This window comes from Monodon monoceros, unplaced genomic scaffold (genome assembly GCF_005190385.1).
Source record: "Monodon monoceros isolate NGI ecotype Baffin Bay Population unplaced genomic scaffold, NGI_Narwhal_1 Super_Scaffold_12, whole genome shotgun sequence".
NCBI classification, from domain to species: Eukaryota; Metazoa; Chordata; class Mammalia; order Artiodactyla; family Monodontidae; genus Monodon; species Monodon monoceros.
The window spans coordinates 163,289,626-163,315,675 of NW_021703768.1; the positions used below are offsets into that span (position 1 = coordinate 163,289,626).

The 26,050-nt window shown below is 54.0% G+C and overlaps 1 protein-coding gene across 12 annotated transcripts in view; it reads left to right on the top strand.

Annotated features, from left to right (window-relative positions):
• SMARCA4 (SWI/SNF related, matrix associated, actin dependent regulator of chromatin, subfamily a, member 4) overlaps window positions 1-24,312 on the top strand; it is an 87,067-nt gene extending 62,755 nt beyond the window's left edge. For 3 of the 12 annotated variants that reach the window (XM_029215964.1, XM_029215972.1, XM_029215965.1), the window contains 10 exons: window positions 1,190-1,417; window positions 1,669-1,767; window positions 2,025-2,102; window positions 2,894-3,112; window positions 8,017-8,279; window positions 20,060-20,168; window positions 20,435-20,536; window positions 21,215-21,347; window positions 21,541-21,683; window positions 23,806-24,286. In XM_029215964.1, the coding sequence (XP_029071797.1) occupies window positions 1,190-1,417; window positions 1,669-1,767; window positions 2,025-2,102; window positions 2,894-3,112; window positions 8,017-8,279; window positions 20,060-20,168; window positions 20,435-20,536; window positions 21,215-21,347; window positions 21,541-21,683; window positions 23,806-23,838 (1,407 nt within the window). In that variant the 3' untranslated portion in view covers window positions 23,839-24,286. Of the gene's footprint in view, window positions 1-1,189; window positions 1,418-1,668; window positions 1,768-2,024; window positions 2,103-2,893; window positions 3,113-8,016; window positions 8,280-20,059; window positions 20,169-20,434; window positions 20,537-21,214; window positions 21,348-21,540; window positions 21,684-23,805 lie in introns of all 12 variants that reach the window. The other 9 variants (XM_029215967.1, XM_029215973.1, XM_029215968.1 and 6 more) reach the window with 6 other exon arrangements.
• The last annotated feature ends 1,738 nt before the right edge of the window (window positions 24,313-26,050 follow it).

Genomic DNA, 26,050 nt, shown 5'->3' on the forward strand with positions numbered 1-26,050 from the left:
GCCTGAGAGGTGGGATTGCTTGGTCCACAGGCCTGTCCCTTCACGTTCTGGTTGGTTCTGCCACAGTGGCCTCCAGCAGGCTGCCCCAGCTTTCACTCCTGTTGACGGTGCAAGCGAGCCCTTCTCCACAGCCCAGCGGAGCTGGTTATCGGTGTGTAAACCACGGGCGCCTGACAGACGAGTGCCTGGGGTGGTTGCTGCGCCAGCCTGGTGTGTGGCTCCCGCCTGGACCTCGGTGACTGGCCTGTTTCCTGAGAGGTGGTCCGCGTGTGCTTCCCCCACCCACAGGCTGTCGAGGGGAGAGACCCCCGTGGAGCCCTGTCCTCCTCCACACCCGGGGGGCATCAGAGGTCATGAAGCACAATGCAGAGCCAGGAATCACGCCGGCTGAGCTGCGGGGCAGGGTTGAGGGTACGAACCGTGGACACAAAGCACGCCTGTTCCCACCAGGTGTGGCCTCTGCTGCCCCCGTGAGGTGCAGATCTGGAGGTCAGCCCCACACAGCTGCAGGCCCCAGACACAGGATCTCGTAGCCCCTCCCGGGTCTACGCTGGGTGTGATGATACAGCGTTGGCGCCATACCTGCCACTTTATGGGCGCTTGCTCCACACCAGGCACTGGCCTGAGCACCCGATGCCCTTTGGCTCCTCTCACACACGATAGCCACGAGACGGGCTGGTGTCAGCAGAGTGGATCCTGAGGCTCCGAGAGGTGGGGCCTGGGCCCGGCTTGCGTGGCAGGGCCTCCAATCAAACCAGGCATCAACGTGGTGCTGCCCAGCTTTGGCATCATTCTGTTAACAGTGCCCTCGCTGTGATACAGCCACGCCAAGCCAGGCCGTGCCCGGGGCAGCCGAGGGGCCCTGTGTAGCTGTGAGAGGAGCTGCTGGGGTATAACCCCCTGGGGTGGCCCTCTACAACTGCGGTTTCTTCCTGAGTATCCGTCAAATCCCAGTGAAGGTAGAAAGTGACGCTTCTGCAGGAATTTGGGGTCAAGTCATCCTGGCACGGGCTCCAGGTCTTGTTCCTGAGCTTCTGGCCTGTGCAGCTTCTGGCTGTGGCGGGCAGAACAGCCAGGCGGGCGCCCGAGAATTGGAAGACCCCTGCCTTTCCCAGTGGCATCCAGTGATCCACTGTCCCTTAACGATTTAAAGAGCTTGTTTGGGACTGACGGGCATCTCTCTCCCCAGGACCTGCAAGCGCAGGACCGTGCCCACCGCATCGGGCAGCAGAACGAGGTGCGTGTGCTCCGCCTCTGCACGGTCAACAGCGTGGAAGAGAAGATCCTGGCTGCAGCCAAGTACAAGCTCAACGTCGACCAGAAGGTGATCCAGGCCGGCATGTTCGACCAGAAGTCCTCCAGCCACGAGAGGCGCGCTTTCCTCCAGGCCATCCTCGAGCACGAGGAGCAGGACGAGGTGAGGGCAGCGCCAGCCCCGACCCCCTCCCTGGCGTGAGTGGTGGACGCATGAGCGGCTTTCATTTTTGTTTTTTTACCTTTTTTGCACTCTTATTTTTTTTGCATCCCTTTGGAGTAAAGGGAGTGTGGGCTGAAAGGAAAGAGGATGAGTACTTGCTTTTTCTTTGAAGTGGTTTTTTTTTTCTAAACTGCTGGTGAAAGATGCCGGATTGACAGCCCTGGAGACTGAAGTCCTCTATTTATCCACAGAGCAGACACTGCAGCACGGGCAGCGGCAGTGCCAGCTTCGCCCACACTGCCCCTCCGCCAGCGGGCGTCAACCCCGACTTGGAGGAGCCACCTCTAAAGGTGAGAGGGGTAGTTCAGTCTCCATGCCCATTCAATCCTCGGCTTCTCGGCTGAGATGGCCAGCAAGGGCCCTGATCCCACGGAGCGTGCGTGTGCGTGTGCGTGTGCGTCTCTCGCTGCCGTGTGGGTCCCCATCCACCGCAGCCGGACTGGGACCGCCAGCTCATTTCCCATGGACCGCCGCCGCTCGCCTCCGAGCCCGGCCGCCTCCCACCCCGGCCTCCCCGCACTCCAACTAAACGTGTGACATCTTGTAGGAAGAAGACGAGGTGCCTGACGACGAGACGGTGAACCAGATGATTGCCCGGCATGAGGAAGAGTTCGACCTGTTCATGGTGAGCGCCGCGGGCACTCGGGCCCTGCGCACCCTCAGGGGCTTGGTTCCCCGCCTGTGTGAACCATGTGCAGTGGAGCTCACACACATACACACACCGCCCCCTTCCCTGCTGACACCGAACAGAGCAAAAGGTCTCAGTGACGGTGGCATCCCCAGCGGGTAACGGGGCCGGGGGCAGCTCTCAGGGTGGCCCCTCCATGGCTCCTAACTGACCCATCTTTGTTCTGTGGCCTCCTAAGTGTGTCATAGGGATGGCAGGACACATGTACACGCCCAGCCCTGCTCCAGTTTATGGCCCTCCGTCTGGCCAATACCTGTTGTCCTTGAGGCTCCCTTTCAGAGGGAGCCACACTGTCCAAGACTGAGGGACTGGCGAGGGCCTCGGTCTCAGATGCCCTGTTGCCCCTCGTGGGCACGGAATCGGGGGGGATTGGGGGCGCCCTCGGCCCCAGCAGGCCTGTGTCTTCCACTGAGCCTGTATCGCCTCAGTGGGGCAGGGGAGCCGCTGCCCCGTTTCAGCCCCCGTTCCAGCCCCCATTCCACCACCTTCCTGTCCTTTCCAGTTCTCTCTGCCCCTGAAGCAGAGCCCCAGCCAAGGTCTGACATGGCAGCCCAGCCAGCTCAGCCACCGCACGACCAAGTTGCTGTTTAACTACCGCTGCAGCGATGGTCCTGAGGCAGGGAAGCAGCCCCTGGTCAGGGTGCCCCCGCGTGTGCCCACTGGCCATCTCCTCTGTCCTCTCTGTGCTGACGCCTGTCCCTCTGTCCCTGCCGCCCCGCACCCCACAGCGCATGGACCTGGACCGCAGGCGTGAGGAGGCCCGCAACCCCAAGAGGAAGCCACGCCTGATGGAGGAGGATGAGCTCCCCTCGTGGATCATCAAGGACGACGCAGAGGTGGAGCGGCTGACATGCGAGGAGGAGGAGGAGAAGATGTTTGGCCGTGGCTCCCGCCATCGCAAGGAGGTGGACTACAGCGACTCGCTGACCGAGAAGCAGTGGCTCAAGGTACATGCCAGAGAGGGCCGCGGGCGGGGCTCGGGCAGCGCAGGGCTCAGCCACCAGGATCGAGGCCTTCGTCCGAATCCTGGGCAGTACCTTTCGGCCGTTCTTGGTCGGTTTTCACTTACGACAGTGACCCTTCCCACGTGGGGTCAGGTGCACTCAATTCCTCCTGATGGAACTCGGGAAGGCACCCCTGTGCGGTTCCCGAGCTGCTCAAAACCCACTTCTGGGTGGAGTTGGCCCTTCCAGCGTCAGGTTTAAGCAAAATATTGCCAGTCTTTGCATGGGGCTGACCGGAGGACCCAGGGATATATTGGGGATCGTCAAGTCACCCTGCAAAATGGTTGAGATTGGTGACGGGGTCAGGCAGCCCCGCCTTTGCGTGCGTCACCCCTGGGAGCTGTGGGGAGGGAAGAGGGAGGAAGCCCCCGCCCGAGGCTCCCGGCACCAGCTGCTCATGGAGGTGATGTGAGCACCTGTTTTCAGCAGGTGGCTCCCGGCCCTCGCAGCTGCCGACAGCTGAGTCAGGGCTGCGGGCGGCTGCTGGTCCTCCTGATTCAGCCCCCCGACCCCACCCGAGCGAGGGCGCTCTACATTTGCACAGGGGCCTGGCACTGGGGTTACAGTGACAAAAATCAGACCCCATTCCTGCTCCAGGGGTTCTGAGTGTAGAGGTGATGAGTAAGAGTCCAACCCTTGAGTTGTTGTCCCTGAGACAACACTTCCTGAAAGGCAGATGGCGGCTTTCGGTTACGCCCTGCTGAGCGCCACACCCTGGAATGAGCAGCTGTCTCCCCAGGCCTCTTATCACACACCCTGGGGTTCCCCTTAAGTAACTGCAGCCCCAGTTCTTTTTCAGCCATGTGGCCAGGTGGCCCTGGTCCCCTCCTGGGAGCTCAGAACACCCCAGACTTGTGAGCTCGCCCACTGAGCTGTGCACCAGAGGGAGCTGTTGAAACATGCCAGGAACCACCGAACCTCGGGGGGGGGGGGGGGGGGGGGGGGGCTGGTGTCTCATTCCCTGCCGTCAGCCCAGGGCTCCAGGGCCCAGAAGAGAACCTTGGATGAAAGAACGTCGTACAAACCACAGTCCCGAACGGCTCGCGTGGGGCCTTTGCCAGCCCGGCATTACTGAGACAATGGGTGCCCTTTAAAAAATAGCTGCCCACATGCTAATGATAACAGTCGGTGCGCATTTCTTTCCCTCCTCCCTTTCTCTGAGGAATAACTTTACCCGTGTAAGATGTACCGTTCAGTGATTTTGGGTATACTCACAGAGTTCTGAAACTATCATCACAAATGAAGCTTAGTACATTCTCACCCCAGAGAAACTGTTTTCTCTTCAGCTATCTTCCCATCCCTTTCTTCCCCCTAGCCTTTGACATCCGCTAAACAACTTTTCTGTTTCAATAATTCTGCCTAAACAGGAAATTTTCTATAAATGAAATCATGCATTATGTGATCCTTTGATGTCTGGGTTTCTTCACTTAGCAAAATATTTTCAAGATTCATCCAGGTTCTAGCATATATCAGGACTTCATTCTTTTTATGGTTGGATAATTTTCCATTGTAAGAATATACAACATTTGTTTATCTAGTCATTAGTTGATGGACCGTGGGGTTGTTTCCACTTTTTAGCTATTGTGCATAATGCAGTGGTGAACATTTGTGTACAGGTTTTGTGAGGACGTATGTTTTGATTTCTCTGGGGTGTGTATCTAGGAGTGGATCAAATGGTAATTCTCTGTTTAACCTTTTGAGGAACGAAAACTGTTTTCCAAAGTGGCTGCACTATTTTACATTCCCACCAGCAGCACGGAAGGGTTCCAGTTTCTCCAGGTCCTCGCTGATAACTTTCTGTTTGCCTTTTGATTCTAGCCATCCTAGTGGGTGTGCAGTGGTGTCTTATTGTGGTTTTGAATTGCTTCCGGTGGGGTGGGAGGGTGGTGGTGGCGCTAATGGTGTTGGGCACCTTTTCATGTACTTTTTGGCCATTTGTAGATCTTCTTTAAAGTCTTTTATCAGATATATGATTTGCAAATATTTTCTCCTATTCCGTGGGGTGGTTTTTGTCTTTGCTTTTCACTTTTTTTTTTACATGTTTTTAAATTTTATTTATTTTATTTATTCATTGTTTTTTGGCTGCATCAGGTCTTCGTTGCTGCGCGCAGGCTTTCTCTAGTTGCAGTGAGCGGGGACCACTCTTCCTTGCAGTGCGTGGGCTTCTCATTGCAGTGGCTTCTCTTTTTGCAGAGCACAGGCTCTAGGTGCGTGGGCTTCAGTAGTTGTGTCTCGCGGGCTCAGTAGTCTTGGCTCGTGGGCTTTAGAGCTCAGGCTTAGTAGTTGTGGCGCACGGGCTTAGTTGCTCCGTGGCATGTGGGATCTCCCCAAACCAGGGCTCGAACCTGTGTCCCCAGCATCGGCAGGATTCTTAACCACTGCACCACCAGGGAAGCCCCTGTTTTTCACTTTCTTGATACTGTCCTTTGAAGCACAGAATTTTAAAATTTTGATGAAGTCAAATTTATTTGTTTGTCTCTTCGCCTGTGCCTTGGTAGCATGCCTGAGAATCCATTGCTAATTGATGGTCACAAAGATTTACCCCTGTGTTTCCTTTCAAGAGTTTTAGAGTCTCAGCTCTTACATGTAGGTCCGTGATCCTTTTTTTTTTCTTTTTTTTTTTAAAAAATTATTTATTTATTTTTGCCTGCATTGGGTCTTCATTGCTGCTCACGGGCTTTCTCTAGTTGCGGCGAGCGGGGGCTACTCTTCATCACGGTGCGCGGGCTTCTCATTGCAGTGGCTTCTCTGTTGCGGAGCATGGGCTCTAGGCACGCGGGCTTCGGTAGTTGTGGCACACAGGCTCAGTAGTTGTGGCTCCTGGGCTCTAGAGCGCAGGCTCAGTAATTGTGGTGCACGGGTTTAGTTGCTCCGTGGCATGTGGGATCTTCCCGGGCCAAGGCTCAAACCCATGTCCCCTGCACTGGCAGGAGGATCTTAACCACTGCGCCACCAGGGAAGTCCACCGTTAATCGTTTTTGAGTTAATTTTTGCGTATGGTGTGAGGTCAGGGTCCAACTTCATTCTTTTGCATGTGGCTATCTGGTTGTACCAGCACCATTGTTGAAAAGTCTATTCTTTCCCATTTGAGCACACGCCATTTTTTTAATATATCATACTCAATAAAATTTACATTAATAAAAGAGATATTTACCCAAATCAGGCACTCCTCTGTCTTAGTGGTGGACATGTAATTCGCACCACTTCTCTGGCAGCCACTCTGATGCCATATGCACCCAAACCCTGTAGAATGTACTTGGCTCTTGCCCTTCTGGGCTGACCTGCATGTCTAGGGCACAGGACCAGAGACCCCAGTATTAGATTCCTGGGACTGCTGTAACAGTTACCACAAACTTGGTAGCTTAACACAATAGGAATTTATTCTCTCACAGTTCTGGAGGCTAGGAGTCTGAAATCTATGTGTCAGCAGGACCATGTTCCCTCTGAAGGCTGCTTCCTTGCCTCTTCCAGCTTTCGGTGGCCCCAGTGTTCCTTGGCTTGTGGCCACATCACTCCAGTCTCTGCCTCCGCCTTCACATGGGTGTCCGCGGTGTCTCTCTTACGGCCTTTTCTGACTCCTTGGATTTGGGCCCGTGCTAATGTAGCATGATCTCATCTCTATTCTTAACCTATTACATCTGCAAAAACCCTATTACCCCATAAGATGACATGGATGGTGGATGCCTCCTTCCACCACCCTGACCCTTCAGATCTGCTTAAGTGCCCACCTCTGGGAAGCTCTCCCAAACCCTGACCAGGACACATCTGCTCCACCATTCTCAGAGCACCTCTTACCCTCCTTCTTGGCACTCGGCACACTTGTCACCATGTTTGTGGGCTGTGTATTACTGTCTCCCCTCCATGAGGGGCTGTGTTCAGTGCCTGGCCCTGTACCTGCACTCAGATGCAGCTGGTAACTGAGATGAATAACCAGTGCATCCGTTTGGGTCCAGGCCCCACTCCCGTTTCTGATTCCAAGCCCCCGTAGAAACCTGGCTTCCCATCACTTTGTGTTCACGGCTAAAACATGCAAGTTAGTTATTATCGTTGAGAATTAATACATCGGAACTATTTTAAAGTTGACACTCACGTTCGTGTTCTTCAACCCAGCGGTTTCACTTTCAGGAATCTATCTAAAAGAAAGACAAATGTCAGTTATGACAGTACTTAGAATAGCCCACCCACCCATTCTTGCAAAACTGGAAAGAACCTAAATGCCCAACTACAGAGGAAGTTAAGGCCCATTTTACAAGGAAATACTATTAAATAGGCATTAAAAATTATGTTGCAGAAAAACGAGAGGAAGTATATCCAGGACATAATAAGCAAAAAGATGAGTCGTGATGTGGTATGTGGCTCGATCCCGGTGCTGCCTCGATTGTGCACATGTGCGTGGGAAGGTGGGACATCCTACAGGTGGAGGGTGGGGACGGCTGCACAGCAGGAGCGTTCCCAGTGCCACTGAACTGCATACTTGACAGTGTTTGAAGCGGCTGACTTTATGTTATGTATATCTTACCACCACAGTTTTTTAAAAACATGGAACATGGTCTAGAGCAGAAGTGTTGACGGGGTCACCTCTGGGTGGAGGGTTTACAGGAGCCCACTCTTCAGGCTTTGCACAGTGAGGCTGTGACACTTAAATTTGTAACATACGCCATTTATCTGCGAAGAACGGGCTTGGGTGGGCTGGCATCGGGGGGACAGAGCTGGCCCTCACGGCCCCCGTGCCCTCGGAGCCCATCCAGAGCCCCAGCATGTGTCCCGCCCCAGGCAGGCCCCCGGGTTTGCGCCGCGGCCTCTGCTTGTCGACCTCGGTGCTGGCTGTCCTATTTTTACCACTATTGACCCTGAAGGCCATCGAGGAGGGCACGCTGGAGGAGATCGAAGAGGAGGTCCGGCAGAAGAAATCGTCGCGGAAGCGCAAGAGGGACAGCGATGCCGGCCCCTCCACCCCGACCACCAGCACCCGCAGCCGCGACAAGGACGACGAGAGCAAGAAGCAGAAGAAGCGTGGCCGGCCGCCTGCCGAGAAGCTCTCCCCCAACCCGCCCAACCTCACCAAGAAGATGAAGAAGATCGTGGACGCTGTGATCAAGTACAAGGACAGGTAAGCGGGGGGCGGGGCGGGCGGGCGTGGGCCTCTGGGAGGGGCCGGCGAGCCCGCTGCCCGGGCAGTCACTCCACAAACTCAGGTCGAGTCTCTGTCTCGGAGCCTCTGTCCTCGTGGGACGTGACGTTAACGTCCTGGAAGAGGGGAGACAGGCAGCGTCAGCCGTGGTGAGAGGGCAGGGGAGGCGACGTTCAAGAGGGGCACTGAGGAGGGCAGGTCTGGGGACAAGGGGTCCAGGAGGTAGCCGGTGGGTTCGAGGCCAGTGGCAGCTGAATGTGGGAGAAGGGGGTCTGTGCTGTGATGGAGGCCGATCACGTGGCTGGTGGACCGTGGTGAGGAGGCGCCTGTGGCTGGAGCAGAGAGCCAGTGGTTTTCCTTCTGTAGACAGTCCCCCACCCCGCCTGGCTATGGTCTCCCTGGGCCATCACAGGTCAGCCGCTTGTGGAGAAGACATAGACCAGGCTCCCCCTAGGCACTGGGATCCCTGCCCTCACAGACACGCCAACCACAGGACAATGCATGCTTTCTGCTTTGTAGATCCATTTGTGGATCATGAGTACTACGTAAGTAAGAAGAAGAAAATAATGGCTCTCCCGCGACCCTCCTAGGAGACTTGTGCCGTTCCTGCCAGCGCAGGGTGGGTTGTGTGGAGCTGCACAGGGCAGCCAGGGGCATCCTTCCGCCCCCCCAGTGTCTTGTTCCACTTTCTGCTATATGCAGATCGATGAGGCTGTCCCCGTAACGGGAGGGTTTTACGACTTGAATTCATAGTAATGCTCTGCAGTCAGTCACAAGCAAAGTAGGGGAGAATTTTAATCTGTCTGAGGGAATAGTGTCAAGGCATGAGCCCATGGTGTATCATTTGGAGAAACTGTTACCAAGCCTGTGATTTCAGGGGGTGATGATGGTTATAGTACCCAAAAAAGGATACAAATTGCTCTTTAAAAAGAATCCTTTATTATTGGAAGAGAAACAAATGATGAAGCGGAAAAGAGGCATATTTAAGTTCAACTGCTAGGCCTAAAAATATTACATTTTCTGTCAGTGTTTTTTTGGGTTTTTTTAAGTGTATATTGGGGTTTTTAAGATTAATTAATTTTATTTTTGGCTGCACTGGGTCTTCATTGATGCACACGGGCTTCAGTAGTTGTGGCTCGCAGGCTCTAGAGCACAGGCTCAGTAGTTGTGGCACATGGGCTTAGTCGCTCCACGGCATGTGGGATCTTCCCCGACCAGCTCAAACCCGTGTCCCCTGCATTGGCAGGCGGATTCTTAACCATTGCGCCACAAGGGAAGTTCCTTGTGTCAGTATTCAGAACAAAATATTGAACTCATTTGCAAACTTCACCTTTGAGGCCAATTCCACAAAGAAAAAAGTAGACCAACAATTATTTGTAATATGGAATGTGCAAAAATCCAATGAAAATAATAGACCCTGATGTTTTCTTCCTAATAGTATTCTTGCAAGGGAACCTTAACATTGTCAAAATGGAGAAGACCCTTGAAGGTCAGTGGGGAAGGATGGACTTTCCAAAAAGTCATGCTGATCACTGGGATATCCATCCATACGGAGAAGATGAATATTGACCCCTCCTCATGCCATACACATATATTAATTTGAAATGGATTACAGACATAAACGTGATGTAAATCAACTATATTTCAATAAATCGTTTTTTAAAATCCCATAAATGTGAAAGGTACAACATGGGAAAAAATTTTCATGTCCTTAAAGGAGGCATAGACTTCTTCAGTAGGACAGAAACGCCACTGGCCATAAAAGACTCACAAGTTAGACTTCACTCAAATTAAGAACATTTGTTCATCGAAGGACACCCTCATGAAGATGGTGAAAATTGCCACAGACTAGGAAAAGAAAATTCAATTTTAAAATGGGCAAAAGGCATGAACAGACACCTCCCAGAAGAAGATACCCCAGTGACCAATCAACGTGTGAAAAGGTGCTCGGGATCACCACATCGACGTCATAACAAGAAGGAAATGCACAATAAAATGAGCGTGAGGTGCCTCCTCACACACACCAGAAGTGTTAAAATTCCTTTTAGTACCACCAAGGACGTGGAGCAGTAGCACCTCACACCCTGCTCATGGGAGCATGTGGCTCTGCGCAGTATCTTCTGAAGCTCGACACACAGATAAAGCTTCTGACCCAGCCACTCCCGTCCTAGTCCTGAGTGCATACATCCACCAGAAGACATGTACAGGTGCATCCATAGCAGCTTTGATCACGACTCCCCTAAAGGAAACAGCCCAGTGTCCACCCACAGGAGAACACGTCCACAGTGGCCTAGGTGAAGAACAGAATTCTAACAGCCACAAGAACAGACAAACTACCACTCCCTGGGAGAATCTTACACTCTGTTGAGTGAGAGAAGCCAGACACAGAAAAGTACCTATTGTATGCTTCCAGTTATAGGAAGTTAAGCTGACCGACAGTGATGAGCATGGATCAGTGGTTACCTCAAGTTGGAATTGACAGGGACGGGACGCCAGGGAGCCTTCTGGGACGTTGGGATCTTGGTCTGCACATGAAAACCTTCACCAGGCTGTACACCTAAGAAAGATGTGCGGACTTTCCTGTATGTAGTAGGTTACACCTCGGTTTAAAAATAGTAGACACTTGAAATCGGCACCCTGCACTCGATAAGGCCTTGGATATTTTCAAACTAAAAGTATGTCAAGTGTCAGTCCACTTTCTTAGTCATCCTATGACTTAGAGAAAAGGCACTGTGCTTAGCTGAAGGTCACATGACAGAAGAGAAGCTGGCTCCCCTGGCTGCTGCAAACAGCTGTTCTCTCAAGCCCATGCAAGATTGGATGATAAATCGGGCAATGAATTAAAACTAGCTTTTAGGGTTCAGGGACATCTTGTCAAGACTGGCCTATGTCAGGACACTAAGATCCTGGTAGGGATTCTGAGATCCAGCCTGATGAGAGCCCTGACGCTGCAGTCACAGAGCTGAGCTCCCAGATCTGTCAGACCCACGTCGTGGTGCCTCCGGGGAGGGCTTGAAGCATGGCGTATGCTTAATCTCACGTCCTCCTGGAATAATGGCCCCACTGGACGGGGAGTTCGACGTTAGACTGGGGAGAACTGCAAAGGAGTTACAAGTGGGACGGAGAATATGACCATTCCAGGAAGCCTCCTACACGCTGGCTTTGAGAAACGTTTGGTTCTCAATTGGAGCAGGGCCTTCCACTCGCTGGTTTGCTGGTGGCCACACAGGAAGAGATCAAACAAGGCACATAAACTCAGGAAAATAGTCACATCATCCTGGTTGAAACGTTACTTCATGGAAAATGCTTTCAGAGATGATGTTTGGGTACAAACTTGACCTACTTAATGGACGTTTTTGACGTTCTTATCAAAACATAAGAATTTGAAACCATGGGGAAAACTACAATATGGTTCATGCAGCTGTAGGGTTAGGCACGGTCTATAGACCACCCTGTCTTCTGACAACAACTGCAGAGTTCAGGGTCCCGAAGACCCTCAGTCTCGATAATTTCCCTAGAAGGACTCTCAGCACTCTCTGAAAGCTGGTGTACTCACAGTTATGGTTTATTACAGCGAAAGGACACAGATTAAAACCAGCCGAGGGGAGAGGCGCAGGGAGCAGCGTCCTCCCCGTGGAATCGCCGGCCACAGTGACTTTCCTGGCAACATTACGAGAAGATGCGCACAGAGCATTGCCAGTCTGGGAAGCCTTGGTGTCTAGCCTTGAACTTGGTCAGTATACCCGGCCGACCTCCCACGTGGCTGCCCAGTCTCCAGTCCCTCTGTGGTTGAACCGATGCTGCTTGACCCGACGCCCCTGCCTGGAATCACACTTAGGCTGTGCCAAAGGCCCCCAGCTAAATAAAGGTACCCCACCAGGCAGGACGTTCAAGGACAGAGATACGGCCTCCCAGGAGCCAAGGGCAAAGGCCAGACCTTTCTTTGGGCCAGGTTAAATTCTTTATGACACAGCTGTCACGTACCTGGAAGGTTGTGAGGGACTGGCCACCACGCCAAGGAGAACAGGATTGGAACAAAACCAGAGGTAGCTTGACGTGCACTTTCTTGTCTCAGACTTCCGATTGCTCCTTTCCAGAAGAGAAAGTGAAACTTTGGATTTAAAAATCCCATTTGCTTGCTAGAACCCTGTGATTAGCTAAACTCTATACTTGAGTTAAATGTGGATCCTGAGGAGAGAACTTATTGTTACAGCTTGGTTCTTCCTGGACACCAAAGAATGATTACAGGACATCGCCAGCGTTTGGATTCAGAGTGGGGAGCCTGCCTTGCTGAGCAGGGGCCGTGGCGCTGCTCTTCCTGCCCCCAGTGACCGTGGTGGGAGTGGGGTTGCACCTCGAAGCAATGACTCCAGAGAGGAGCGGCTCGGCCATGCCTCTGCTGCTGAGTCTGAGCAGGGCCGCCCCGCCCCCAATTTGCACCACTCCAAATGTTGCTACTGAGTGTTGATTTCAAGATCCCTACCCCGCCCCACCCCCCGCCCCAGTGGTGTTAAAATACCAGTGCCGTCGTGTTTGATAGAACCTTTGCATGTACATCCTGATCTGCACGCAGGTAATGTCCTGATTTGGAAGCTTTTGCGTCTTTCATGTGTGTTCAGATTCAGGGCTGCCAGGCCCACCCCTCCCGAGGCCCCAGTGCACCCTGTGAGCGGCCCTCCCTCGAGTTGTGAGGTCTTCAGCCTTCGCAGCTGCGACCCTCTGCTGGGTGGCGGTGAAAATACATGTCCTTCCGTGGGGTCACGGTGGGAAAACGCTGGAAGAGTCTGCAGTTTAACGCAACTGAGGGCTGGCACAGGCAACCTTGGGGTCCAGCATGGCCTCCGGGAGGAGTGCCACATAAGCAGAGCCTGAGGAAAAGCAGGGGCCCACCAGGGAAGAGGAGGGAAGGAGCATCACAGGCCAGGGGACTGCGCATGCAGGGGCCCGGAGGCCAATCCCGCACGCAGGGCCTCGCAGGGTGCCTTCTCCTTGGTGGTTGGAAATCCCAAAACTGCACGGAGGAACCCTCGGGTTAACAGCCAGAAGTGAAACCAGAATTAAGGAATCAAGCTGGAAGTAGGGATTTTCACTTTAAAATATCTAAGCGCACCAGTAAGTTAGGCTGCAGGGTCAGGTTGGGATTTGTCACGGAGCTGCGTGTGCTGCCGGTGGCTGTCTTCTCCCCTGGTCCTTCGGAGGGATTCAGCAGCTGGTGGCCTAGGCATTTAGGCACCATCTCCAAGTGCCAGTCAGCAGGTGTGTGCTCCAGGGCGCATCCCGTGGCGCCTTTAGGATGGCTTCAGAGAAGTGCATCTTCTGGAAGGCGCCACCTCAGGGGACAGGCTCCAGAGGACCCGACAGAGCCCCTTCTGTGCCCCGCTGGCTGATGTGTAGAGCTTGAACGTTAACTGCTACAGGGCAGAGTTGTCACTGCTGTAAAGACTGTGCGTTGGACAGTGGAGGCCCATCGGCACCAAGCTTCCTGAATTTGATCATCGAGCCTGGGTCATGGAAGAGAACATCTTTGTTTTTAGGAGATACTCATAAGTTATTTCCAAATGGTTCAGAAAGTTGGTGATGTGTACAGGCCGCCCAGGCTAAGCCTCCCAGGGCTGAGCCCCACTAGGTGGGCCCTCTGGGTCCCCTTCTCCTGTCCTCTTACCAGGAGGCAGCAGCCCTGTAAGGACCATAGGGTTTGAGTGTCACAGAGACCTGGGATCAATGCCAGATCCACTGTGGGTGACGAAGGGCCCCACCACATCCACGGTGGCAGCTTCAGCCAGGCCTGGTGGCCACTGCCCAAATCCCATCAGCACTTGCCCTCTGCCCTTGCAGGAGCCCTGCATCACCTTGATTCGAATCAAAAAGCAGGTGGCTCTTCAGTTGAAAGGTTGTGCTTTGATTGGCAAGAAAAACCGGGGCAGTGTAACAGGCTCCAGGGCAGGTTGTCAGGCAGAAACATCCTCTAGGAGAGGACACCCCGGTTGGCTGCAGGCCCTTCAGAACAGGCCTCTGGGGAGAAGGGAGAGGGTGGAGGGTGGGCGGGTCTGGGAGCCCTTTCCTGAGGGAGCAGGGAGGCCTCAGGCTTCTCCTGCCTCGGCCTTTGGTCCCGTCCCTCTGCCCCGCTCGGAATCCCCTGTGAGACCCTGTGAAGTGCTCAGTGCATTTCAGCAGGCATGTGCTTCTGCACTCAGGAAGCAGTAGAGGAACGTTCGTGAAAATATCAGTAGAATAGGATAAACAGGTAAGGCAGGAGGTGTAAAATGGAAAATTCCAGACAACTGGGGGAAAAAAAATGAGGGGGAAAGGATGAATAAAAAGGTCCAAAGTCAAGGTCAAATAAATGAGAAATTACCAAAACACAGGTAAAATTTAAAAGGAAGCCAGGAGACAGCTAGATAAAAGGATTGAAAGGCAGATAGAGAAGTGTCAAACTTCTGAGGTGAAACTCAGAAACTAAATTAAAAATGTAATTTAACTAAGATTAAAATTTAGGAGGAGGGAAGAGAGAGTGTCTGCGGGGACTTCCGGGGAGGTGTGGAAGTGGGTCTGTGGGTCCCGGACGGTGGCAGCACGGTTTCCCCACCCGCCGACCCCCAGACACACTGCAGCCCCTTGGTCCCGGCAGTCCAGGGATCCCCAGCACCCGTAGCTCCCAGGGTGGCCATCCTGCAGCCCCTGCCACCTGAGAAGGAGCTTGAGGCCTCTCTGCCTTGGCGCCGCTCGGTACTCAGAGCGGATGGTAACATGGGGGCTCCAAACAGGAAGCACGCTCCTCAAGACCGTGGTCACTCAGCCCTGCAGAGTGGCCTTGGGCCTCCCTGCACTCACATGACCAGCTCCGCCCACCCCTGGCCACAGCTCCTGGGCTTGCTGTGCCTCTCATTTTCATTTCTCCCTGGTCCTGAGAAATGTTCTTTGAAGTGCCATGAACGGTGCTAGTCACCCGCATCTAACGTCCCTGAGCAGCTGCCACGGCAGAGCACAGCACTGGCTCTCGCGGCGTTCAGGTCAGCTTGGGGAAGCTGGAACGTACACTTGGAGTAGATGCCACCCCTGAGAGCCAGGCTGGATTATGATCCCGCTTCTGCTGCTTGCCGTGTGACCCTCTTCTCCAGAATGAGGGTTTCACACTAAGTGGTTTCAAATCCAGCTTAGCGGGGGTGGGGGTGGGGTGGTCAGGTTTTCTTTAAAATGAGATTTGGATTTCATCATTGAACTGTATTAAGAAACGTGAGCCCCCAGGTGTGTCATTGGCTTCTGTAAAATAGTTCATTAGAAATTTTGGCTCATGAGATTCTTAATCAGCTTTGTGACCTACAGCCAGTCCAGCCCTCAGCATGTGGACCCTGCAGTAAAGCTTCGCCACCCTCGCTCTTTGTTGGAAGAGTGTGCTAAGACTGCAGGGCAGGCAGCCTACAGAACTTCCTTGTTGGCAGGTTCCTTGATGAATATCATTTCCTTTCACTCGTGCATTAGTCAGGAGTTTTTCTGTACCACACAGTCATAAATCTGACACTGAGATTGATCTTTTAAGGGTGGATGCCTGGCAGGTGGAGGCTCTTAGTAAATATTTGTAAGTGGATCTGTCCCAGACTTCTCACTTTTCTAATTCTCCAGATATCCTTGACTTTGTACTGGGTCAAAAAATTGAGCCTGGAAAGTAATTTTGTACTAATACCTCTTAAATGTGTTTCACTGTATCATTTTCAAATTTCATGAATGGTGTACATACACATAATCTGAGATTCTGTTTCAGATAAATGTTCTGCTGCTAAGTCAATTTTTTAAATCCTGACCTCATATCCAGGACCCTTGCTGACTCAGTTCACTAAGAGTCAAAAGAGAAAATAGTCCTAGGGTGAGAAGATGTTATCAAGAGGTGTCATGGGAAGAGGGTCTGAACTGCACTCTCAGAAGGAGAGTGGGGCTGAGGGACTGGGGAGGAGGCAACTAGGATCTGTCTTGAGTACTATCTTCAGTTGATTGCTTCTGCCTGCCTGAGGCTATCAGGGCTTAAGAGATAGTGCTCTGATCCATTTGCAATGTCTGCCCTGGTCAAAGGGTGAGGAATGGAAGGCATCAAGCAGTATGTTATCATCTCCAATACATTCTTTCTGTTATTTTCAGGATTCATACCAGGGGTCAACAAACCAAATTTGCAAACTAGCAAAAATATAGATATGGCCCACGACTTGTATGTGTATAGTCTGTGAATTAAGAATTTTTTTTTAGATGAGTTTCAGAGAATCAAAAGAAGAATGCTATTTCATGATGTGAAATTATATGAAAATCAGATTTTGTTTCTTATAAATGAGGGATACAGCCAAACTCTGTTGGCCTACATGTTCTCTGTGGCCACTTTGGTGCAACGATGGCAGAGTTGAGTAGTTGTAACAGAGGTGGTATGGCCCACAAAGCCTATAACTTTTTTTTTTTTTTTCCGGTACGCGGGCCTCTCACTGTTGTGGCCTCTCCTGTTGTGGAGCACAGGCTCCAGACGCGCAGGCTCAGCAGCCGCGGTTCACAGGCCCCGCCGCTCCGCGGCATGTGGGATCTTCTTGGACTGGAGCACGAACCCGTGTCCCCTGCATCGGCAGGCGGACTCTCAACCACTGCGCCACCAGGGAAGCCCAGCCTATAACGTTTATACTTGCTGTTCATAGACGAAGTTTGCTGACCCTTGATTTAGAACAGTACATGGGGGGAATTCCCTGGCGGTCCAGTGATTAGGGCTCCACGCTCTCACTGCCGAGGGCCCGGGTTCGATCCCTGGTTGGGGAACTAAGATCCTGCAAACCACGCAGTGCGGGCCCCCCCCCCCCAAAAAAGGGACGACAACAACAACAAAAAGATTCTAGAACAGTATATGGGAAAGGATGAGAGAGACCCCTGACTTAGCCTAGGGCACCTGTGCTCAGGTCCTGCCTGCCACCAATTTTCTGTGTCTGGGCCAGCTCTCGTAACCTCTCTGGTTTCTCCATCTGTTCGAATGGGATATCGACGGATGACCTCTTAGATGCTGAGAGTCTGTGGTTCTGTCCTGTTCGGGGGTTTGGGTCTGTTTTTTTGTTTGCTTTGTTTGTTTTTGTCTCGTCTGATTCATTGTTTCTCCTTCACATGTTATCTTTTTGTTTCAAGGACACATCAAAGGATGTGTCCATTTAGACTTTGGGGCTCTATGTATCAGGAACTCAGGTGTAAGCCCCGCAAGCAGAACAGGGGATCCTTTGGCTTGGAGGCCATGGAGGAGTTAGTGAAGTCTATCCTTCAGGACCCAGAGCCACCTGCCACCTCTCCCCTTACCCCTGTGGTGAAACACAGCTCTGGGCACCGTCCTCAAGGCCTCACACACCAAGAAAAAAGACCTCTGCTTCCCCAGCTCCTGGTAAAAAGGCCCAGGGAAGGGCTCTTATTGGCTGGCTGTGTCCCAGGCTCTTGCCTGGACCAGTCACTGAGACCAGACAGCTGAGGAGCTGTGCTTGGTCGCACCATAGTCTTGGGGGGAGAGGTGGGGACTCAGTGACGGGCAGCCCCACCAGAACCCTGAGTTGGTGTGGGGGAGGGCACATTCCCATAGGGAGGAGACCATCTGGGCAGGTTAAATAATAAGGGTCCCATCCAGGGCTCTTCGGGCTCCAAGGAGAAGGGCTTAGAAAACTAGATAAGGCCTCCCCCACCGCATGGTCACAAACCTCGTTCAGTAAGAAATGACCTCTGGGCTAGATGTGGGAGGAATTGGAGCTCCAGGCAAGGCCCTGCTCACTCTGAGCCCCTCTGTGTCTCGTGTCCCGATGTGATGGGGACAGGACAGTGAACGAGGTAGAAGAAAATCCCTGCTGTGGGAACTGACATCTAGAGGCTGGAAAATAACGTCACTGTCATATGTAACAGCAGCCACCACTGCTAGTGTTACCAAAAACCAGGTGACAGGCCAGGCTGGAGGCATTAGGGCCATGGTGGGTGCTTCCTTTCTTTGTGTCTGAATTGGGGTCACAGGGCCGATCCTGACAGCAGCAGGATTCTCTCAGGCTCCTTCATTCGCGTGCCCACCGCTGCCAGGCGGCCGGATGCAGAGCAGAGCCAGAGATGGAGTTCCAACAATTCTGCCTGGCAGAAACTTCTTCAGAGCAAGTCTCACAAGGCAGGAGGCATGTCTCACTGACAGTGGTGAGCGGGGAGGCCAGGTGCTGGAGGTCGGAGGGGCTCACGGGAGCAAGCACTGAAGGTTTGTGCCTTTACGTGTCATCTCAGTCATCCGTGTTATTACGAGGTGTCGGGAAGATGACATTTATGTGGAGGTGAGGGTGGGAGCCGGGATTCCCTGGGGGAGCAGCCGCTTCGGTGATTCTGAGGCGACTGAGCAGGTGGAGAGGGGCGCTGACATCAGAGGTCATGGGCAGCCCATCCTGGAGAGCCAAGCAGCCCCGAGGAGGGGGGCGCCGGTGAGCGAGCCTGGAAGGCCGCACCAGCCCCTGGTCGTGGGGGGGGGGGGGGAGGTGAGGGCTCTCCAGGGGACTTCTAAGGATTAAAAATGACTTCTCAGCACTTTGGCAACGAAAATCTTATGGCAGTGGCTTTTCAAGAGGTCTTCAGCGTCAGAGAGGGCGGTTTTAAAAGTCCCCCGTGACTCTGGCACCCTGCCCCTCCCTCACACACGACCAGTTCCAGGCCCTCTGCCCTCAGCACGTGGCACCAGACAACAGTTCTCGGGCCAGGTGGGCCTTTTATTCCTCAAGGATGCGATTTCCCCAGAGGTTTGTGAGGGTTTTGCTCTGGAATTTCCCTCTATATCATGGCGCTGGAGTCCCGCTTCCTGAGCTCCCTGAAGGGCCACGCACACCCCGAGTCCAGACCACCTGTGTGGATGCCACGGGTGAGCACGGAGCCCATGGCCCTAGCACCACATACAAGCCTGTTTGTGAGCTGCAGCGTTAATTTAGCGGGTCTAAAACTGGCGTTGCCAGGGGACAGCGTCGCCACGCTGGAGGCTGAAGGGAGGCTGAGGGTGGATGTCTCTCTGTTCGCCCCCTCCTCGTCCAGGCACTGGGAGGATGTTGCCTCGGAGCTCCTGGCCCCAGCATAGCCGGGCGCGGGTATGGCACAGCCTGGCGGCCCAGTGCTCAGGTTCCTCATCTCATGGCCACTCACGGCGCGTCTTTCCTCTGCTCCCTTGTGCAAAGCAAGCACCTTCTCGTTGGAAAAGACTAGAAAACAGCTTTTGTCATCCATTAGCATCTTGCCGGGGGGCATCTTTCCTTGGGTTTTGGCCAGATTCTCTGAAGTTCGCCGCTCGTAAGTGCCACCTGTGAGAGGTGCACAGTGTGCTTGGGAAACTGGCCTCTGAAGATGCGGGCACTTGATGCTCCCAACGTGAGCAAACTGGTTTTTGCGTCGTAAATAAATAATCAGGGCTCTTCTCCCGCTTTCAAGTGCCAAGGCTTTCGCTGCATGTGGTTCGTGATGCTGTTTCCTCCAGGGCTCGGGTGGGGGAGGGGAGATGGGAGAAAGTTGGGTGAGTTCGGAGCCTGGGTTCAAATGCATCAGGGGCCTCTCTGCATGGCTGCCCCTCAGGAATGTTCCAGAACTCACAAGACAGCACAGGTACAGGAAATAATTCCCGAGTCAGCTTTGAATTTCTCACCGGCTCTGTCCTCAAGCAATGGGGGAATGGCCTGGTGGGGGGGGCGCCAGGCAGGGGGTGAGGGCTCCCCGGCAGGCAGGGCCTGTGAGTGACGCCGCCGTGTCCCTCCTTGCAGTAGTAGTGGACGTCAGCTCAGCGAGGTGTTCATCCAGCTGCCGTCCCGCAAGGAGCTGCCTGAGTACTACGAGCTCATCCGCAAGCCTGTGGACTTCAAGAAGATAAAGGTAACCCCGTGTCGAGTGTGCGGGGAGAAGGACGTGCCACGTCGGCGTTTGGGGGATTCCGAGCCTGGGCCTCGGGCCCCCCCAGGCAGGGAGCCAGGCGTTGGACGTAGGGGTCCTGAGGATGTGACGGGCGCCCCCTGCCCCCGGCACCCACAGCTGGGCCTCCAAGTCTGCACAGAGCCTGGGGGTTCAGCCGTGACCTCGTCCGGCAGAGGGACGCCGGGTGCGAGGGGGTCCAGAGGTAAGGCCACTTCTCCTGCCCACAGGAGCGCATCCGGAGCCACAAGTACCGCAGCCTCAACGACCTAGAGAAGGACGTGATGCTGCTGTGCCAGAACGCGCAGACCTTCAACCTGGAGGGCTCCCTGGTGAGCAGCCCCCAGCCCCTGGTGACACGCCCCTCAACCCCCCCGCCCGTGAATTGACTGGTTTTAAAAAAGATTCCCTCCAACTTGGACTATTTTACTCATTACAGAAGCAATGTGTGTGTATTACTGAAAAAATAGCAGAAAATAAAAACAAACTAAAAAGAGGAAGTAGACTCGGTGCCATCCATCCATGGTGACCCTGGGAACAGTCTGCGTACATCTCGGAATCTGTTTTGAATTCCCTCGGGGACTCTCTTGAAAGGAATCCTGTGCTGTGTCCCATCCTGGGATGAAATTCATGTACACACACAGCCTTATTAGCCTAGCAGTTTCCCTAAGTGTCAGGATGGGTGCCTCTCGGAAAAGAGGTCTGATAGTCATATATTTGGGGGAGATGCTGGCTTCCGCGAGGGGCACGCGTTTCTAATGTTACGGCAGACCCCCTCAGAGCCTTTAAAAACACGCTCGGTGCAATTCTTCAAAGGGAGGGAGGAACGTGTGGTTATTTCTGAACGAACACACCAGACCTTTTGTCTGGGGCCCCTTCATCGACCCGGTGCTCTCTGGGGCACCAGCTGGGAAAGGATTATTGAGCTGTCCCTCTGCCAGGACTGGGGCCCAGCGGGCGGGGAGCTCCCCAGCAGGCCCCGCACCTGAGCCCCGTGTGTTGCTGCCCAGATCTACGAAGACTCCATCGTCCTCCAGTCGGTCTTCACCAGCGTGCGGCAGAAAATCGAGAAGGAGGAAGACAGTGAAGGGGAGGAGAGTGAGGAGGAAGAGGAGGGCGAGGAGGAAGGCTCAGAGTCGGAGTGTGAGTCTGGGCTGGGCGGGGGGGGGGCGTGTTGGGGCGGGGCTGCAGCCCATCCCCGGGGTGGGGGGAGGTGGGGATGGGGTCACACCCACCTGAGGGGACCTGAAGCCCGCACGGCTCCCAGACGCCCCTGGCTCCGAGGTGCCATGCTCTCCCGAGCTCACATCTTCTTTCCTCCTGGTGCCCACCCCAGCTCGCTCGGTCAAAGTGAAGATCAAGCTGGGCCGGAAGGAGAAGGCCCAGGACCGGCTCAAGGGCAGCCGGCGGCGGCCGAGCCGTGGCTCCCGGGCCAAGCCGGTGGTGAGCGACGACGACAGTGAAGAGGAGCAGGACGAGGTAAAGCCCGCGGGGCCCGGGCAGGCGGGTCGCTGCACGCCTGTGCCGTGCCACGTGCTGGCCCCTGGTCCAAGGCCAACAGCCCCGCTCCCCAGATGCGGAGACCGAGGCTCAGCCTTATATGGCCTGGGACTCAAGTCCAAGTCCACGCGGCCCTACCAGCAGTGCTCTTGGAGCTGGTGGGCTTCAGGCGGGGCATCCCAGCCTGTTCCTGCTGCAGCAGCCTGCAGAGCTGCCAACCCAGGGCACCAGGGCTGCTGAGCTCGGGCCGGCAGTGTTGGGACGGGAGGCGGTGAGATCGGAGGTGCTGCCAGCGGGTCCCCATGCCCACAGCACAGGGCCCTCCAGCCGCCAGGACTGCCGTGGTGTCCTCACTGCACGGGGCACACGCCCTGCACCCCAGGTCTCTGCTTGTGGCTCTGTTCCGGCCTGTCTAGAAGGATTTCTAAACAATGGTAGTGGGTTAAGAAAAAACAAGCAAAAAACAAAAGGCCCCATAATCCACAGTCATAAAAACATCATGCAGCAGACCCTGTGAACGGGGCTGTGAGCGGTGCCTCGGTGATGGTCCCCCTGGCACAGGCTGCAGTCCCTCGCACACCAGGGAAGAGCCACAGGAGCATCAAGCCTGGACACTTTCATGGGCGTGGGGGCACGAGCAGACCCACTGGCTGGGTTTAAATAAGCTTTGCCCTCTGGCTCTAGCCCGGATGCCAGGCCCTTCCCTGCTGTAGGGCCTGGGCATTTCACTTCACTTCTGAGCCTGTCTCCACTTCTACAAAGCACGGAGGTCAAGTCGATTACACGGGGCCTGTGGCTCCCGGAACAGCCTGACAAGCACCATTTTGTTGTTAGTCTTTTTTTCTTTTTTAAAATATTTATTTATTTGGTTGCACCAGGTCTTTGTTGCAGCACGCAGCCTCCTTAGTTGTGACATGCGAACTCTTGGTTGCAGCATGCATGTGGGATCTAGTTCCCCGACCAGGGATGGAACCCGGGCCCCCCCCGCACTGCAAATGAGGAGTCTTAACCACTGGACCACCAGGAAAGTCCCTCGTTAGTTTTCTTGTATCGCTATTTGCAATAGCGGCAAAACCACGTGCCTTTGGACTTCCCTGGTGGTGCAGTGGTGAAGAATCCGCCTGCCAATGCAGGGGACACGGGTTCGAGCCGTGGTCCGGGAAGATCCCACGTGCCGCAGAGCAACTAAGCCCATGCGTCACAAGTGCTGAGCCTGCGCTCTAGAGCCCACGAGCCACAACTACTGAAGCCCGCGTGCCTAGAGCCTGTGCTCTGCCACAAGAGAAGCCACTGCGATGAGAAGCCCCTGCTCACTGCGACCAGAGAAAGCCCGCGTGCAGCAATGAAGACCCAACACAGCCAAAAATTAATTAATTAGGAAAAAAAACCCAGGTGCCTCAGAATAAATCTGACCATAGACATCCATGGTCTTATGGGGACGTTAATGACATTGTGAACATGGGAGTGGTGGCCCTTGTTTCTGGAGAGGAGGATCTGAGCTGTAAAGCTCCCCATCTGCCCATCTGGATCCAGCAGGGCTTCTGTGGCCCTTGCCAAGCTGTTTAAAATGTTTATACAGAAGAGCAGAGATTTTACGTGGTCAGAAATCGCCAAGGTGGTTTTAAAGCCACAGGTCAGGGGAATTCCCTGTCGGTCCAATGGTGAAGACTTGGCGCTGTAACTGCTGTGGGCCCGGGTTCCATCCCTGGTCAGAGAACTAAGATCCCGCAAGCTGCGTGGCATGCCCACAAAAATAAAAATAAAGCCGCAAGTCAGGGGCACAGGGACAGGCAGACAGCAGTGGGACAGAGCAGGGAAGGCCCAGCAAGCCTCCCACGTCCTGAGGAAGAGTCGATGTGGACGCAGGGGACAGTCTGTGGGAGAACGGTGACGTCACGGTGTGGCCATGGCAGCAGGGGATGAGGGCAAAGGCCAGTCTGCACCCAGCCTCGCGGAGCCAGTGCTGCCCGCTCCCTGCAGGGCAGAGCGGTTCTGCTGCCTGCATTGGTGATTGAGTGCATCTAAAGCTGAGGTCGGCGCCAGTCGGGGTGCTCCTGAGGGCGGGGCTGACTCACGCTTTCTCCTCCTGTCCCCCCTCCAGGACCGCTCAGGAAGTGGCAGCGAGGAAGACTGAGTCCCGACATTCCAGAGTCTCAACCCCGAGCCGCTTGTTCCAGATCTGAGATGGTGTAGCCCTTAGCAGTAACGGGTAGCAGCAGATGTAGTTTCAGACTTCGGATAAACTGTATAAACAAAAATCTTCCATATTTATACAGCAGAGAAGATGTAGGACTGTTTGTGTCTGGCCCTGTCCTGGCATCAGTAGCGTTGGTAACAGCATTAACTGTTTAAAATGAGAAAAAAAAAAAAAAGAATTATGAATTGGGGAACACGCGACACCTGTTTTTCTTTTCCTTCCCTGGCAGTACTGTTTCGGCCGCAGTTTGGAATCACTGTAGTTTAAGCTGTGGATGCATGTGTGTAGCCGTCCACTCCTCGTACTGTATTTTATTGGACAGGTCAGACTCGCCAGGGCCAGGGGTCCATAGGCCCGGCGGGGGTATGTCAGTGTCACTGGATGTCAAACAGTAATAAATTAAACCTACAAAAGTCTTGCCTTCTGGTGGACTCATTCCCGGCTCCTGGGGTGGTGGTGAATGTCCGCTGCCACCCCAAGCGCTGCGAGGCCCTGGGGCCCCGTGTGGGGCCTCACCATATCCGGGGCCCTGTCCTCCCATCACCAGATCCCAGGGGTCCCATTTCACAGGGGAGGACACTGAAGCCCACGCAAAGGCAAACACCTTGCCCAGGCCTCACACCATCTGACTGCAAGCCTGGGCTCTCTGGCTCCCTTACCACTGCCATTCTCCATCATGTGTTCAAGCCTGCCCTGTCATGCAGGGAGCAAACAGCTCAGTCCCTTCCCCTCTGCAGCTAAGGTGGGGTCAGGGAGACAGTCACATAAACAGGCAGATGCAGGACTTCCCTGGTGGCACAGTGGTTAAGAATCCACCTGCCAGAGGGAGGGGATATGGGGATATATGTATACGTATAGCTGATTCACTTTGTTATACAGCAGAAACTAACACAACAATGTAAAGCAATTATACTCCAATAAAGATGTTAAAAAAAAAAAAAAGACACTTAAAGAAAAAAAGAAAAAATCCACCTGCCAATGCCAGGGACACGGGTTTGAGCCCTGGTCCGGGAAGATCCCACATGCCGTGGAGCAGCTAAGCCCATGCGCCACAGCTACTGAGCCTGTGCTCTAGAGCCTGCAAGCCAAAACTACTGAGCCCGCGTGCTGCAACTACTGAAGCCCGCACGCCTAGAGCCCGTGCTCCGCAACAAGAGAAGCCACCGCAATGAGAAGCCCGTGCACCGCAACGAAGAGTAGCCCCCGCTCGCCGCAACTAGAGAAAGCCCGCGTGCAGCAACAAAGACCCAAAGCAGCCATAAATAAATAAATTTATTTCGGAAAAAAACGGCACGTGCCACACAGCAGTCAGAGCCGTGACACAGGAATCCCAGGGCATTGTGGGAGCCCAGGTGATCAGGGAGAGCTCCCAAGTCCAGAACTTACTTTGGGTTCTATAGTTTTTGTCTCTTCATTAAGATCTTGTATTTGCGAGTCATTGTCATATTTGCCTTTAATTCTTCAAACACTGTTCACTTTAATTCTTCGAACATTTTTTTCTTCTTTTTCTTTTTCTTTTTTTTTTTTTTTTTTTTTTTGCGGTATGCGGGCCTCTCACTTGTGGCGTCTCCCGTTGCGGAGCACAGGCTCCGGACGCGCAGGCTCAGCGGCCACGGCTCACAGGCCCAGCTGCTCCGCGGCATGTGGGATCTTCCCAGACCGGGGCACGAACCCCTATCCCCTGCATCGGCAGGCGGACTCTCAACCACTGCGCCACCAGGGAAGCCCCTGGTGGCATTTTTGTTTTGTTTGTTTTAGTTATTGCTGAGCTGACTCTGTAGGGTCTCTCTCCCCCACTGTGTGCAGCTGTTTATGTCTCTGCTCAATGTTTGAAAGTTATTGTTTTTCATTATCTTTAAGCTGACTCCCTCTCGGAGTCACCCCTGGGTCGGCCTAGCTTCAGGGTCAGCCAGTGATGGCACAGAGGTTGTGCTCAAACCCCTGAGTCAGTGAGGCCCTGTGCCAGGGGCCCGTGCTCAGGCAGTTTGCAAGCCAGACCTGCCTTTGCTTCCTGCCGTCCCTCTTGCATCTTCTCAACACGTGCACACGGCCTCCTGCTGAGCAGCTTGCTTGGATTTGTGGGTTGACGGGGCTCCCTCCGTCACACACACACACACACACACACACACACACACACACACACACACAC